Here is a 15,321-nt window from a genome sequence, read left to right on the forward strand (position 1 = left end):
TGAAATGCAGACTTTCCTTGGGAACAGCAGCCCAAACCTACTGTGGCGATTCCCACACTTTCTTGGGCATCAGTGTCCCTGGGGAGCTTGTTAAAGGGCCAGTACCATGCTGTGCACACAGACTGATCTGGTAGGTCAGGGAGGCCAGGGTTCCCAGTGTTTAATGGGCTCCCCAGTGATTATGATGCGGATTGCCAAGTACTTTTTTTGAGACCTGCTATGCTGGAATTCCTGGCTTAACGGGCCAGGTTACTTATTCTGTCCTCTGCCCCAACCCTATGGGAAGTGTGTAAATGAAGATTTGAGGGCTTCTGGGATGAAAGGGGGTACAGGTATCCAACATTCCTGGCTAATTCTGTGTCCCCGCAGATGAGTGTGACTCCTTACAAGCTCTTGGAGGTCAGCGACAAGGTCTCCCAGCTTCTGGTCCTGACTTGTTTCCCATAACGTCATAGCCACTTCTCTGATCCTAGTCTTCCCACCTGTAAAATAGAGGGGCTGAAAATAAGTTGTAGTCCTGGAGTCAGAATAAAAGTCAGAACTGGGTTTGTATTCCAAATGTGATTTTGGCAAATTAGAGAACAGCTCCGTGCCTGTTTTACCATCTATAAAGTGGGGCTGTAGCCCAGTCAGTGTGGCTTAGTGGTTGAGCATCGTCGACCCATGCACCAAGAGGTCGCTGGTTCGATTCCTGTTCAGGGCCCATGCCCAAGTTGTGGGCCAAATCCCCAATGGGGGTGTGTGCAGGAGGTGGCCAAAAGATGCTCTCTCTCATCGATGTTTCTGTCTCTCTCCCTCACCCTTCCTCTCTCTCTAAAAAAGCAATAAAGAAAAAATAAAAACACCAAATAAATAAGGTAGGGCTGTATAGTGGGTTAGCTCCTAAAGTTAATGAAAGAAATCAATGCTTGACACAAAGTACTCAATCCATGTAAGTATTTTAATATTAATATTATCTTCCAGGGGCCTCTCAGTCTTTCCAGAGTCCATGAGGGGCAGGGAGAAAATGACACCCGAGCTGTGGCAGAAGACACTTCTGCCCGCCCCTCCCTCAATAGTTGTGTGACATTTCACTTCGCCCCTCTAAACCTTGTTGGCTCATTTGTAAAATGGGAACAATTAAAGTAACTGTTTCATAGAATTGTGAGGATTTAGTGAGATAATCCACGGACACTCTTAGCCCAGCACCTGGCACACGGAAGGACCTTTAGTAAAGCCAGCTATTGTTATGATGCTTGGGCCCGGGGGTTTTCAACTACGTAGACGGTAAAGCCAAGCTGCAGAGGTTCCGGGTGGCAGTGGGGGCGTCCCTGGTGCACCCTCGTCCTCCCCTGTCCCCGCCCCGGAGCCGCGGATTCGCTCTCGGTTGGGCAGCTGCGTCCCGGAACCGTGATGCCCGCGCTAGCAGTAGATGTCGCTGTCCATAGTTCCCAGCTGTGACCTCCACCTGCTCCGCACCCCCCCACCGCGCCTCCTAAAGCGAGAGAAACGCCCTGGGGAGGAAGATGCATAGGGGCCCAATGTGGAGACCAAAGTTGCCTTTTTTCGCGCCCACTCAAAACTGAAAGGAGGCGGCGCTGTCTCGTTCCACCCCGGCCCTGGGATCTCGGGCGCGGAGACCTGGCCCCGCCCCTTCTCAAGCCCCGCCCCTCGGCGCTACTCCCTTCCGCCCCCTCCCGCGGCGGGGCGAGTGGGCGGGGCCCCAAGCCGGCTCTAGGACCCGCCGCAGCGCTGCGGACGTCACGAAGCGGCGTCCGGAGGCGCAAGTGGTCGGTTCTGTGGTTCCCCGTGCGGGGGCCGGGCCCCGAGCCGGGAACCCAGGCCAGAGCCGGTACCACGGAAGGGGAGAGGGGCGGGATTCCCTCCGGGGAGGGGTCCAGCCAGGCAGGGGGAGGAGTCTTATCCCCGCCGAGTTTCTCTTTCCTCGTGTCCCTATTTACGCTCCCGGCCGCGGGCATCCGACTGTTCCTTTTGCGGCCCTTTTAGCCCGCACAGCTGTGGCCTTTCCTACCCCACGAGAGAGACATCGGGTGAGGTGGCCAGTGAACAGAGGCTGATCGAGGCGCAGCTGAAGCCCCCGAGCTATGACGCCAGAGTGGGGGTCGTGGTCCCCAGTCGCCCAACTCGTGTGTTGGGGGGTGGTCCTCTCCGATTCCCCCCAGGCGAAGGGGAGGGGCGGTGGAGGTGGGCGGGCCCTTTGGCTGCCTAGGCCTTTGGAACTAGCCCTCATTCCTGTCCCACCCCCTAGGTGGCGGGAAGGATGACTACGCTCACCCGACAGGACCTCAACTTTGGCCAAGGTAGGGAGGCTGGACCTGCCCACACGGGGTAAGAGGGCGAGGGAGGGTCTGTGCCGGCGGACGTTCCTGAGCACACCGGGTTTCGTCCCCTTGCAGTGGTGGCCGACGTGCTCTGCGAGTTCCTGGAGGTGGCCGTGCACCTGATCCTCTACGTGCGCGAGGTCTACCCGGTGGGCATCTTCCAGAAGCGTAAGAAGTACAATGTGCCCGTCCAGGTGAGCCCGCACAGCCAGGCTGGGGCCACAGGGTCATCCCTAGTCACAGAGTGAGCAGAGAGTGGATTGCACAGCCAGGCTGGGGCCACAGGGTCATCCCTAGTCACAGAGTGAGCAGAGAGTGGATTTTAAAACTCTGTTCCACCTTCAGGCCCAGCTCCTTCATTCTCCAGCAGCCGGGGCCATGCCTGCTGGCAGCTGCTGGTAGCCTGACAGTCTCCCACCCCTCACCGCAGTGGCTCCTTCCATCCCCTCGGAACTGGGAGTTCCCCAACAGAATTAGAGACCAGGCCTTCTGATTAGTGTGGCCCCTGGGGCATGGTGGTATTTTAAGAGTTCTTGAAGCCAGATAAGGGTTGATTTGGGGAGGGGATTTCCATAAACCTCAGGCATCCAATTGTAGGTTAAAAGGGAGACAAAGCCATAGCTACTCTATTCCCAGTCTCTCTAGAAGTGCCTGTCCCTCGAGAGGCACTCAGGTCACATTAGAATAAATGACTGAATACTGGAAGGTGGTGGGAGCGTAGGGAATGAACAGGGAAAAGGAAAAGAGAAGCAGCATTTACTGAGCATCCACTAGGTACATATCTCACTTAATCCTCAATTTAAAAAAAATTATTTTTCAATCCTCCTTTGAGGATATTTTTCCATTTATCTTCAGGTAGAGTGGGAGGGAGGGAGAGAAAAAAAGAAATATCCATGTGAGAGAGACACATCGATTGGTTGCCTCCTGCACGACCCCAAGCAGGGCCGGACCGGATTGCAACTGAGGTACATGCCCTTGACCGGAATCGAACCCGTGACTCTTTGGTCCGCAGGCTGAAGCTCTTAATTGCTGAGCCAAACCGACCAGGACAATCCTCACTTTTTCTTTGAGATCTTCACAGATAAAGTTTATTAAAGCTCAGAGAAGTAATTTGCCTGAGGCCACAGGGCTCCTTAACTTTTGAAAACTGATTAAATTTCTGGATCCCTTCTCTTGGAAAATGCCCATAATACTCAAGTAAACACAATTTAGGAGTTTCTCAGACTCTGGGGGAGCTAAAGGACCCCACATTAGGAAACCCTAGTGCTATAAGTGCTAATGTTGAAACTGAATTCTTACCTTTTCACTTCTCTGTGGCTAATTCAGAGTTCTTAGCCTCATGATAGGAAGCTGGTCTCAGGTAGGAAGCCCTAGGGAACTGCTGGGCTCTCTCCAAGGCAGATAGGGCCTGGGCTCCTAGAGGGAATGTTGGGTGGTTTCCTGTTGGTGCTGTGGGCCTCACCAGCCATCATGGCATTGTGTGCAGATGTCCTGCCATCCGGAGCTGAATCAGTATATCCAGGACACGCTGCACTGTGTCAAGCCACTCCTGGAGAAGGTGAGGGCACCAGGCCCCCCAGCCCACCTCACACCTGATAAGGGATGGGGTGATGCTGGGATCATGCAGGGTTCCCATGACACTCACACCCAGAAGCCTGTTTCCTGCACCCCGAGACCACCCCAGAGCAAGGACAGGCCCCAGGGCACATTGGCCACGTGCAGGGTGTGCTGGACCCAGGAGTGTGCTGGGCTCTGGCTAGTGGATGGTTCTATGAGTGGGGCCAGGATTCTGGGTTCTCACATCCATTTTTCTCCCCCCCACCCCCAAGTTCTGTCTGGGCTTGGCCCCACAGGACTTTCTCTTTTTATCTTGCATTGTTCTCGGAGATGTCCTGGGATCCCTAAGGGGCCCAGGTAGTCTCTCCCCTCAGCCTGTACCACTCCTGTCTGGGAGTGCCTACTTAAACTTCTCAAACCTCTCTCTAGGCTCTCGGGTACCCTCGGCCTAGAGGCTGAGCAGGGCTGTGAGTGTGCCCTTTTCCTTCCTTGGGCAGGGTGGGGTGGGGGGTTGGAGCACACAGTTCTGGAGTAGGGGATTCCTGTCCTTGCAGAATGATGTGGAAAAAGTGGTGGTGGTAATTTTGGACAAAGAGCACCGCCCAGTGGAGAAATTCGTCTTTGAAATTACCCAGCCGCCACTGCTGTCCATCAGGTGAGTTGCCTCTCCCCCTGCTACTGCTAGATGGTGTGAGTCTCTAGGAATACCTCCGCTTCACTCCTTTAAGGCAGCTCCAAGAATACCTTGGAGAAATGCATGGTGTGCCAACCTAACAGGCAGGCCACCAAGTGGTCTCTGGACATCGCACAGGTTACAAGGAGATCCTCCAGTGTGACACCTGGGAAACCACAGCACTGGTGAATGACTGATCCCAGCCTCATCTTATATAGAGGGAGAAACTAAGGTCCAGAGATGTGACATGAACTAGCCAGGGTCACCCATACGGTGGCAGAGCCAGGACACGACTCAGTGTCCTAACTTCCCAGTCAAGCGGTGTAGTCCATAATCAGTTACAAGTTGCCCTTGGGCAGGTATATTGGCTGGTCAGCTGCTGGCTTCCTGTGGTGAGGTCAAGGCAATAGAATCTGTCCCCATATTGCTGTGGGCAGGTTGTTTCCCCTTAGGCCTGGGGTCCTGGTTCTGACTGGGGGCAATGTTAGCATATTAGAACCACCTATAGGGGCTCCCTGCACCCCTTTCTCCCATCCTGACTTAATTAGTCTGGGATGGGGCTTTGCACTGGTTTTAAACTCCCCAAATGATAGGTAGCCGGGCCCTTAGAAGCCAATACTCTCAGGACTGGAGGAGCTGGGGACCTCCCTCTGCTTCCAGGATTGCTTGCTGGTGGGAGGGAGCACCAATGTGATGGGAGACCTCCCTCCTCTCTCCTTCCTAGCTCAGATTCCCTGCTGTCTCACGTGGAGCAGCTACTCCGAGCTTTCATCCTCAAGATCAGTGTGTGTGATGCTGTCCTGGACCATAATCCCCCAGGTGTGCTCCTTATCTACTGCCTCTTCCCTGGGTGTTTCCATGGCTCCCTTGGGTTGGTTTGTGTTCTCAAGTCCCTATTTGGCTGCCAAGAACCTCATCTCTTCCTTTTAGAACGCCTTTGAAAGTCTGCCTCCTCCAGGAAGCTTCAGGGAGCTTCTCTGATTAACTGCCCCGACTTCAGCCTCCCTGTTAACTGTCTTGTCTTCACACTTGGTTTACACTTTGATCTGTGGGGCTGCTGAGCCAGCTAGGGAGGTGGGAAGAGACTGCCTAGTGGCAGGCATGGTGTGGCCCAGCCTCGACCAAACTTTTGCCTTTTCAGGCTGTACCTTCACAGTTTTGGTGCACACAAGGGAAGCTGCCACTCGCAACATGGAGAAGATCCAGGTCATCAAGGTGCGATGAGACTGGTCAGGGCGGGTGGGCAAGGCAGGGAAACAGCTGGGAGGCTCTGATAAGCAGATGCCACAGCTCTGAGTGGGCACTGCACTCCTAATATTGCTTATGACAGTGCCTGGCACCCATTAGTTCTTGTCATGTGGTAACTATGCAGCCACATGCCTGCCACTGCTACACGTGGCACTAGGGCTGAGAGGAGGGTGGGGCTGCACGCGGGAGCTGCCAGCTCAGTGGAGGTTCTCCGGGGAGGTGGTCCTTCCCCACCAGCTTCAGAATTGGTGCTTGGGACTTAATTAAATTACTTAGGTTCCCAGCCCAGCTCTGACCTACAGACTTGGCTCGTCTAGTGGAGGAGCCCGAGAATCTGCACTTCCCTAGTGATTGTGATGCTCCCCAAAGTCTGTGGACCCCAGCTCTGGAGAGGGACGGGGAAGCAAAGGGAGGGCAGGCCAGGGTCCAGCCCCCTTCTGCCTCCTCACCTGGACTCTCCCTAGGACTTCCCCTGGATCCTGGCAGATGAGCAGGACGTCCACATGCATGACCCCCGGCTGATACCCCTAAAAACCATGACGTCGGACATTTTAAAGGTGAGCTGCATGGGGACCAGGTACACTTTGTTTAGGGTGTGCTGGAGGCCTTGTGGACAAAGCTTGGAGGAGATTAACAGGGACTACCAGGCATAAGGCTCCTCCCATCTCCCCTATTAACCCCCAGCTGTGGCCATGCAACTCAGTCACTTGGCAGAGATCTGCCTGCTGGGGGCTTGTGGGCCCTTGACACAGGTGCCCTGACAGCTCACCTGACATGGCTGTTTGTTCCTGTCCATTAGATGCAGCTATATGTGGAAGAACGCGCTCATAAAAGCAGCTGAGGGTGTGTCTGCCTCCATGGATGCCACAACTGTCAGACTTTGGGAGCCTGCAGCCTTGGGCAGTGCTGCAGGGCCATCCTGATTCCAAGTGCTCTTATTGCCTCCATGTACGGACTGCCCACGCTCCAGCCTGGGGCTGCTCAGGTCTGGTTGCCTTCATGGAGGAACCCCCCACCCCAGGAGGGCAGGAAGGGTGCCGGGACCTCAATTTCTCAGTCTCCTGGGGTTCAACCGGTCAACACTGTCTGTCTCAAATACTGTGCTGTGAGTTGTTTCAATAAAGGGCCCCAAGGGCTGACCTGGGCTATCACTCACTGTAGCGGGAGGGACAGGTGCAGCCAGATCAACCTGGGGGAAAGGCTGCTTCTCTACCAAAATACCCAGGATCCCCTCCCCCCCGCCCCGATCCCAGGCTGGTTTTACTGAAACATTTATTATGACAAGATGTGAGAGCTGCATAACAGTTACCACAAACTGGTGGGTTTGCCCAAAGTTAGAACTGTGGCAGGAAGTTCTAGGGCGGGGGCTTCCCTGCCCCACAATAGGCTCATTTCTTGCCTGGGGGAGACCTTTGGCATTTGGCACTTTGGCAGGGATGGGGGACAGAGGACAGGTGAATGGCTATCAGATACAGACTGTCAGAAGGGCATGTGGACAGGGAGTTGGTAGAGCAAGTCTCTAGTGTCCATCTGTTCCTGTTCCTGCTCCTGCAAGGCCATGGGCTAAGTTGTGGAGGCTGCTGAGTTCCTGGTCATCTTAGGGCTGATGGTGATGCTGCTGTTGGTGACACCGGGCCCATACCAGCCTGCCCAGTACTGGGTGTCCTTGCCCCCATGCTGGAAAAGGATGTAGCGGACACCTGGAGGGTAATCTGAGAAGGTGTGGGAGACCTGGAAGGAAGGGAGAGAAAGTGACCACCAGGACTGGGGAGGGGATGCGATGGGGTGATCACTGAACTGGAGAGGAGGGAGGAGTTCCACGTGGGAGAGCTGGGGCATTCCGGGCCCTGGGAGAAGTGGATGGCAGGCAAGCAGTTGAGGCCTCACCTCTGTCCACTCCACATCGCTCCACTGAGGGATGGTCACGGTTGGGGGCTCGAAGGAGGCCAAGGTGATGTTGGTGGCTGAGAGCAGCTGTACGCGGATGTTGTAGGTGCAGCCACAGTCTGCTCTGGCAGCGAACCTAGGGGAAGGTGGGGCTCAGAACTGTGCACCCCAAGACAAAGAGTGACCCTAGTGGTGCGCAGGCAGCAGACCTACAAATTGGAGCTCTGAGCCTCATTTCGCTGTGTGGCCAGAAGGCCACCTTCAGTGCTCCTGTACCCAGGGTAAGCAGTCTGTCTGTGCTGGGCCTGTTACTGTCTGAGAAAAGAGTAACTTTTGGGTATTTCAGACATTTCACCTTACAAAGCAAAAAGCTCTCTACAGAGATCAAGGGCTAGGCTGTCAGAGCTGTGTCACCTGTACACAGTGGACCATGCTGTGGATTCAGTGGGTGGTCTGTATGGTAGGGGCTGGCACAGAGCTCACCCTCTGCTTAGCCCTGCTGCCCCCCCACAGCTCTGCACACCCCTCAAACCTTACCCCTCCACCCTGAGTGGTGGCCCTGGCTGGAACTGGATTCTGCTTCTGCCATGGGCCACGGCAGAGAGCCTGGCACAGCTCTGTGCAGAGAAGGAGCTTAAGAGTTGGGATGAATGGTGAGAAGGGGCAGGGAGGCAGCTGAGAAGGCAGGTGAGCATCTGCGAGGTCCAGGAAGGCTGGGGTTTGGTTGTCTGTTGCTCTAGTGCCTGTTCGTGACAACTCATCTGTAGGTCTCAGCCTCCCCATCTGTAAATTGGGGTGAAGGTGTCCTGCTAACATGGTGATGGGGAGGCCAGCCAGGTTGGCCTAGCTTTGGGGGCTGCCCTTGCCTTAGGACAGTGCTGGATACAGAGTGGGTACCTCTCCAGGTGTTCTCAGGAAAAAGGGAGGATGCAGAGTGTAGACCCAGGCCTCACTCACCAGTCCTTAATCACAATGTCAGGCCGGAATACGTCCATTAGTTCCTCCCAGTAGCCCTCGGCTTTGAGGTCCACCATCTGGGACTTGAGGCATAACCTGGGAAGCAGAAGGAGAAGCCTATATTCCTAGATGTGCTCTGCAAGGCCTGGACCCAGGGAGGTAGTTCAGGGAACCCAGCAGTGTCCCGGCTGCTGCAGGGCAGTCACTGGCTGGTGCTGACTCTGGCCTCTACCTTGGTATAGGCCCATGAGAAGCATGCAGGGAGTCTGACTCCCTTGTGCCTGGGTGGCATCTGAGCCTAGTCTATAGGCCCAGTCTCCCAAGGCCCCAAGGAACTCACATTCCTAGGTTATGGACATCCTGTTGACACCCCTGACAGCCTAACTGCCCCATGGGCTCCCAGCCTCCTTATATCAATCCCCCCCCTCCCCCATCACTGAGCTTACTTCTGCCCCAGGAGGCAGGAGACTCTGAGCTGGTGTTGGAACCACCTCCCTAGAGCTTCACAGAGGCCCTGACATAGGTAGGCCTGGGATTTGGCAAAGGTGTCCTGACCCTCTTCCTCCAACACAGCCTGTTCAGTTCAGTTTGTCTTACCCATAGGATGTGACGAAGTAGTGCTTGACTTTGGTGTCAGGAAAATCTTTCCCATGGGGTCCATGTAAACTGTCCACCTTCCAACGGTCCCCTCCATTTCTGTCGATTTTCCAGAATCTCATACCCTCTAGGAAAAATAAGCTGAGTAAAGGTACATGTATAGCCTGCTCCTCCCCATTGGTCCCAGGAGGGAGGGGAGGATGGAGGATGAAACGCAGGGCTTGATCATGCTCAGATCTCAAGGCGTGCAACCGTGCCTTGGAACACCCCTGCAAAGCTCGACTGCAACCATTCCCACCTGTCACCAGCACATCAGCTCTGACCTGGGACCCTTTCCCCCCCTCACTTTGCCCGACTAGCCTGACTCCTAACATAAAGCCGGGAAAAACCAACCTTTGCTCACTTCCGCATTGCTGAGGATCTCTGGGAAACACCCAAATTTCAGTTCTCAGAATATTAAAGTATGAAGGGCCTGTGACGGCACTTCTGTTTTTTTTTTTTTAATCCTCACCCAAGGATATTTTTCTATTTATCTTCGGATAGAGTGGGAGAGAGGGAAAGAGAAACATCGACGTGAGAGGGACACATCGACTGGTTGCCTCCCGCACAACCCTGATCAGGAACAGGGATGAACTTTGACCGGAATCGAACCCATGAGTCATTGGTCCGCTGGTCCTCGGGCCGACCCTCCAACCACTGAGCCAATCCGGCCAGGGCGGTACTTTTGTTTTTTAATGGCTATTGTAAATTTGTCCCAATGGGGACCACTTACTTGACAACTGACGTCCCCCGATCCTAACTATGTCACTGAGACCTGAGGGGTGTGAGGACCCTGCCCTGGGTGGGAGGGATAATAACTGGGAGAATGGGTGCCCTCTGGGTTGGTGGCATGTAGTAACTGCACATTCGTGGAAGGACCCCACCAGGTTGGCTCAGCAAGTTCCGGTCTCCCTCTTCAGACTGAGCTGAGAGGACCTTAGAAAACAGCAGTGTTCTCACCAAGGCTTTCCAGAACAATCGCCAAGGGAGCCTTCCTAACGTCCTCCCTCTACAAGGAGCCCACGCCCATTCTCGGTGGCTAGGGTCCCCCAGCAGTCAGACGGGTGATATGGAGATCCAGGAGTGGGGCTGCACCAAGTGCAGCCCAAGGGGAGACCTGAGCAAGGCCAGGCTGCAGCTGGCTCTGTAGGGCTGTGGGAGCTGAGCTGGTGGCCTGGCTGGGCAGCTCCTGAGGCCGAGAGACTGGAGTGTCTGGGGTGCTGACTGTGGGACTTCTGAGAGGGGCCTGAGGGCCGTCAGCAGCTGGGCATTTCTGGATCTTTGGGCAAGACACTCATCTTGCTTGGGCCTAACACTCCCCTCTGTAAAATGGAGCTAACCCTACTCATTTGGCCAACTGGAATCCAGGTGAGGATAAAGAGAGAACAGGCATGAGAGGGATTCTAAGTAGACAGTGCCTCTTGATCTGTTGCTGCCATAGCCCCAGTAGGGAGCAAGATGCCTGCTATGTAGTAGGTACTGAACAAGGAAAAAACTCTGGCAAGTACAAGAGAACTTGAGCTAAACAAGGGCCTCAAATTGTGATTACAGTCACCTCTCAAAATCCTCATTTTCTTTATCTGTATAACTGGGATAATTACATTTGTGAAGAGCTCGGGCTAGTGCCTGGCCTGTACAGAGGAAGCCCTCCATAAACGTTAGCTGCTTGGACCGAGCTAAAGGGGGACAGGTGGATTTGCAGTTTGTTTATTCACTCAAACGTTTCTTGAGCATCTGCTATGTGAAGGTATCATTGTGGACACTGGATGTAGTGTGGCAAGCAAGATCCACTAGGCACCTGGAACTTGAAGTTTGTGGCAGAGAAAAAAAAAGATAAAAAAGCAATTGTAGGTTATGAAAAGTGGCATGAAGGAACTAAATAGGAATGACAGGATTGAGGTAGGGAGAACCAGGGCAGGTCTCTGAACTGAGCCCTCAAAAAGGACGAGGAACCAAGGGAGCGTGGCGAGTGTTAGGTTTTTTTTTTTTTTTTTTTTTTTAATCCTCACCCGAGGACATTTTTCCATTTTTTGTTCAGGTAGAGTGGGGGGGAGAGAGAGGAACAGAGAGAGAGAGAGAAACATCGATGTGAAAGGGACACATCGAGTGGCTGCCACCCGCACAACCGACCAGGGCCGGAGACAAACTGCAACCGAGGTACATGCCCTTAGCGGGAACCGAACCCGGGTCTCTCAGGACCGCAGGCCGACGCTCTAACCACTGACCTAAACCAGCCAGGGCGCGAGTGTTAGGTTTTAAGGGACCTTTCCAGGTAGTGTGGGCACAGCAAGTGCAAAGGCCCTGAGATTCCGGAAAGGGAGGAAAGGAAGCAGCCCACCTTCAGCACATGGATTACGTAGGAGGTTCCTGCGGAGGCTGCACAGAAAGTAAAAGATCTTCCAGTCAGTCACAGGTTCGTCATAGTCCTTGGTGACAAAGCCCTCATGCAGGCTCTTGCGTTTCCAGAGGGACACAGCGTCGACGAGGTCACGCCAGAGGCTGCAGACAGGGCGGCAGTCCAACAACAGCTGGCGGGCAGGCACGTATGTGAACACCTCCAGCAGGATGGTCTCAGGCAGTTCATTGATGCTGACTAGGGCCATAGCTGTAGTGGGGGTGGGGTGCACACCCAGGCCGGTGGGGGTAACAACCGTGGTTATGAGCCCTGACCAAGGAGGTGGACTCCTCAGATCCCCAGGGTCCTGGGCCAGGAACTCCTAATCCTGCTTCTGTTGTAAAACAAGAGGGGTTAAGAAAAGAGGGATTTGAGCATCCTTTTCTTTTTTTGGTACGTGCCCCTAGCGGTAACCGAACCTGGGATTCTCTGGTCCGCAGGCCGACGCTCCAACCGCCGAGCCAAACTGGCCAGGGTGGATTTGAGCATCCTTTCAATACATAGCAGGTCCTCAAAATACGACCTAATTTTTTAAAAGGCTTTTCCCTCGTTAAAATAATTGCTGCACAATGAAGTCACAGCACTAAAATATCAGTTGTGCATCGTCCCATGCACCAAAGGGTCACCGGTTCGATTCCCAGTCAGGGCACATGCCCAGGTTGTGGGTTCGATCCTTGGTCTGGGTGGGTATGGAAGGCAACCAATTAATGTTTCTCCTCCCTTCCTTGCTCTCTGAAATCAATAAAAACATATTAAAAATAAAGAAATAATTGATTAGTTTTAAGTTGGGCCAAGGCCACATTGTGAGCTCTGTAAGGGTTTGTGGTGACATTTTAGAGCTGTGAATTCACTGCTATAAAATCTTTATTACAGTCCCAGACTGTATCACAGCTTCATTAAGTGCTAGGGCTTACTTAGGAACCAACTTCTCTCCAAATTGCTTACTTTGGCCTTGAAGCCAGAAGCGATAAAACACCCAAATGAGGAGCCCCCCTGTCCCCCGGCTCTAGGGTGGGTGTCGGGCCACAGCCCACTTTGTTGTGTGTGTGTGTGTGTATGTGTGGTTTTTTGTTGTTGTTAATTCTCACCCAAGGATATTTTTCTATTGATTTTTTTGGGGGGGGGGGGCAGATGAAGGGGAAGGGGGAGAGAGAAAGAGAGAGAGAGAGAAACATCAATGTGAGAGACACATTGATTGGTTGCCTCCTGAATGACCTCAACCAGGGCCAGGGATTGAACCTGCAACCCAGGTACATGCCCTTGATTGGAATTGAACCCGAGACTCTTTGGTCCAGGGGTCAATGCTCTAACTACTGAGCCAAACCGGGCAGGGCACTTTTTTTTTTCAATTTACTTATTGATTTTGTTTAGTTAATTAAAAAATTTTTTTCCCTTTATTGATTTTAGAGAGAGGGAGAGATAGAAACATCGATGAGAGAGAGAGCATTGATTGGCTGCCTCCTGCATGCCCCCTACTGGGGATCAGGCCCACAACCTGGGCATGTGTCCTGACTGGGAATTGTTGCATCAGTCAACGCTCAACCACTGAGCCACATCGGCCAGACTTACTTATTGATTTTAGAGAGAGAAAGGAAGGAGGGGAAAGAGAGAAAAATTGACTTGTTGTTCTACTTATAAATTCATTGGTTGATTATTGTATGTGCCTTGACCAGGGATCGAACCTAAAACCTTGGCATCTCAGATAATGCCTAACCAACTGAGCTAACCGGCCAGAGCCAGAGCCCACACTGAAATGCCCAGAAACCAAAAAGCAGGTTGAGGGCCCCAGGAAGGTGTGTAAAAGAAGTGGCAACTGTCCCAACCTCAGAAGGGCTGTAACGTCTGTATAAAACATTTAGCACAGGGTATCATGACTAACACTTCTACCATTAGAGCAAAAGCGAAAGCAAAAGCAAACCAAAATAGCTGTAGAATTACCTGTTCCCAAGAAAGCCTTCCTTTCCTTGTTGTTATCTAAATTGCCCAAGAGTTTTGAAGAATTTACAATGCCACCACGCTGCAGTGGCCTGAACCTTGCCTGGGGGGTTCTGATAATGGATCTCTAAGCAGATCCCCCAGGTGGGTCGGGGAGGGATCATCCTCCCCCACACCTACAGGCACTGGGAAGACATTATTTTCCATTAGCGACTGGGACAAAGCAGCAGTTCAGAGTCTCCTCTATGCTCCTTTCCCTGAAAAATAAGAGGGTGGTGGCACACCCTGGCTCCTCTTGCCCAGGGAGGGGCATCTTAGCAAGGCAGAGAAAAAAAAACAATAAACAGATATATAAGACACTTGTGCGTTGTGCAAAATACTATGATAAAACTCTTGTTGTGTGGCCAGCTCTTTGGACTTTTCAGGAGGAAATGTAAACTTTTTAAAAAAAACACGAAACCTGTGAATTTTTCAACGTTGGCGGCTTCTAAGCGCACTATCTAGGCAAAAGTCACCGGGCTCGGAGTTAGGTCCGGACGACTCACTCGTGCGTCCAGCCTGGTCCCCGGCTCACCCCTCCCACCCTCCGTTGCCGTCCTTCGCGGGCCTGGCGCGACCGCACTGCGCGGGGGGTGTGGGGGGCGGGAGGGAGCCCATCCCGCGGCACTTGCGGTGGAACCGTCCACGCCAGCCCTAAGGAGTCACCCCGCACTCACTGGGCTCCCCACGTGCCTGGCCGGAGTCACGCGCTGGCGTTTCCTCCGTGGACCCTCCCAACGCCTCCGCGAAGCACTGTTACTGCGCCCACTTCTCGAAGCAGAAACGGGGGCTTGGGAAGGAAAGCACCTGCCCGGCCGCGCCGGCGTGACAGTGCCGGCCGGCCCGGGGGTCCGCGAGGCGTGGCCCGGCCGCCGAGCCTGCTGCGGGCGGCGCTCCCGCCAGGCCCGAGTCGGAGTCCGGGCTGGAGACGCGGGGTCCGCGCGGCCGCAGCCCCGCTCCGCCGGAGCCCACCCCGCGGCCTCGGGGGTCCGCGGCCCGCCGCCCCTCCCTGCTGGCGCTGGACACTCACCCCTCCCGGGCCTGTCACCCCCGCCGGTCCTCTCGCTGGGCCGCGGCGAGGCTGGGGCGGAACCGGAGCGGCGCCCACCCGCAGCCCGTGGCCTCCCTGACGCTGTCCGCTCGCCCCGCCCCGCGGCGACGTCACGCGCCGCGCTCGGCCCGCCCCCTCGGGACCTGCGGGCCGTGACCTCGGCCTCGGGGTGATGACGGCACCGCGACCCCGGGCCTGGTTCCCTGGAGCAGTCTTCCCCCGCCGGCGGGTGCGGCTCCGCAGCTGGGACCCATCTCTTGCTCGGCTTCTTCCGGTCCCCGGGGGCCCGAGGCTCCTCCTCTCCGAGCCCCTAAGACCCCGCCCCGGCACCAGCCACTCCTCCGACCTAGGGAAGGGAGGTGGGGCCGGGACCGGCGGGCCCTTCCCTGCAGGGCGATGGCTCAATGCGAAAGTCAGTCTTAGCCTGGGACCTGCCTTTTCCAGGGCTTGACCAAGGGCAGACCTCAGTGTACTCAAAGGTAAAACCCAGCATTTTTGTCAGGATTAAATTCGTTAATCCCTTCATTCTACAAATAATTATCGAGCACCTGGTACTCCAGGGAACCACAAGGGTGCCTGGCCAGATCACATGAACTCATTAGGGCTGTACCTTCTCCAAGGA

The 15,321-nt window shown here is 54.5% G+C and overlaps 2 protein-coding genes across 3 annotated transcripts; one reads left to right on the forward strand and one right to left on the reverse strand.

The window, feature by feature from the left end:
* The first annotated feature begins 1,744 nt into the window (after positions 1-1,744).
* Positions 1,745-6,942, forward strand: MAD2L2 (mitotic arrest deficient 2 like 2). The gene is made up of 9 exons (XM_036256053.1): positions 1,745-1,831; positions 2,249-2,300; positions 2,397-2,515; positions 3,808-3,879; positions 4,433-4,533; positions 5,276-5,370; positions 5,693-5,766; positions 6,264-6,356; positions 6,599-6,942. Exons 2-9 carry the CDS (start codon positions 2,261-2,263, stop codon positions 6,638-6,640), a joined length of 636 nt encoding a protein of 211 aa, XP_036111946.1. The 5' UTR covers positions 1,745-1,831; positions 2,249-2,260; the 3' UTR covers positions 6,641-6,942.
* A 144-nt stretch (positions 6,943-7,086) lies between these two features.
* Positions 7,087-14,745, reverse strand: FBXO6 (F-box protein 6). Of its 2 annotated transcripts, none has more exons than XM_036256180.1 (6): positions 14,679-14,745; positions 11,618-12,008; positions 9,241-9,367; positions 8,644-8,739; positions 7,687-7,822; positions 7,087-7,530 (listed from the first exon to the last, which is right to left on the reverse strand). In XM_036256180.1, the coding sequence occupies exons 2-6, from the start codon at positions 11,880-11,882 to the stop codon at positions 7,363-7,365; spliced, it is 792 nt and encodes a 263-aa protein (XP_036112073.1). In that variant the 5' UTR covers positions 11,883-12,008; positions 14,679-14,745; the 3' UTR covers positions 7,087-7,362. The 2 variants fall into 2 exon arrangements, with proteins under 2 accessions (XP_036112073.1, XP_036112074.1); XM_036256181.1 differs by lacking the exon at positions 14,679-14,745 and adding an exon at positions 13,613-14,112.
* Between the last annotated feature and the right edge of the window lie 576 nt (positions 14,746-15,321).

This window comes from Molossus molossus, unplaced genomic scaffold (genome assembly GCF_014108415.1).
Source record: "Molossus molossus isolate mMolMol1 unplaced genomic scaffold, mMolMol1.p scaffold_m16_p_12, whole genome shotgun sequence".
In the NCBI taxonomy this organism is placed as follows: domain Eukaryota; kingdom Metazoa; phylum Chordata; class Mammalia; order Chiroptera; family Molossidae; genus Molossus; species Molossus molossus.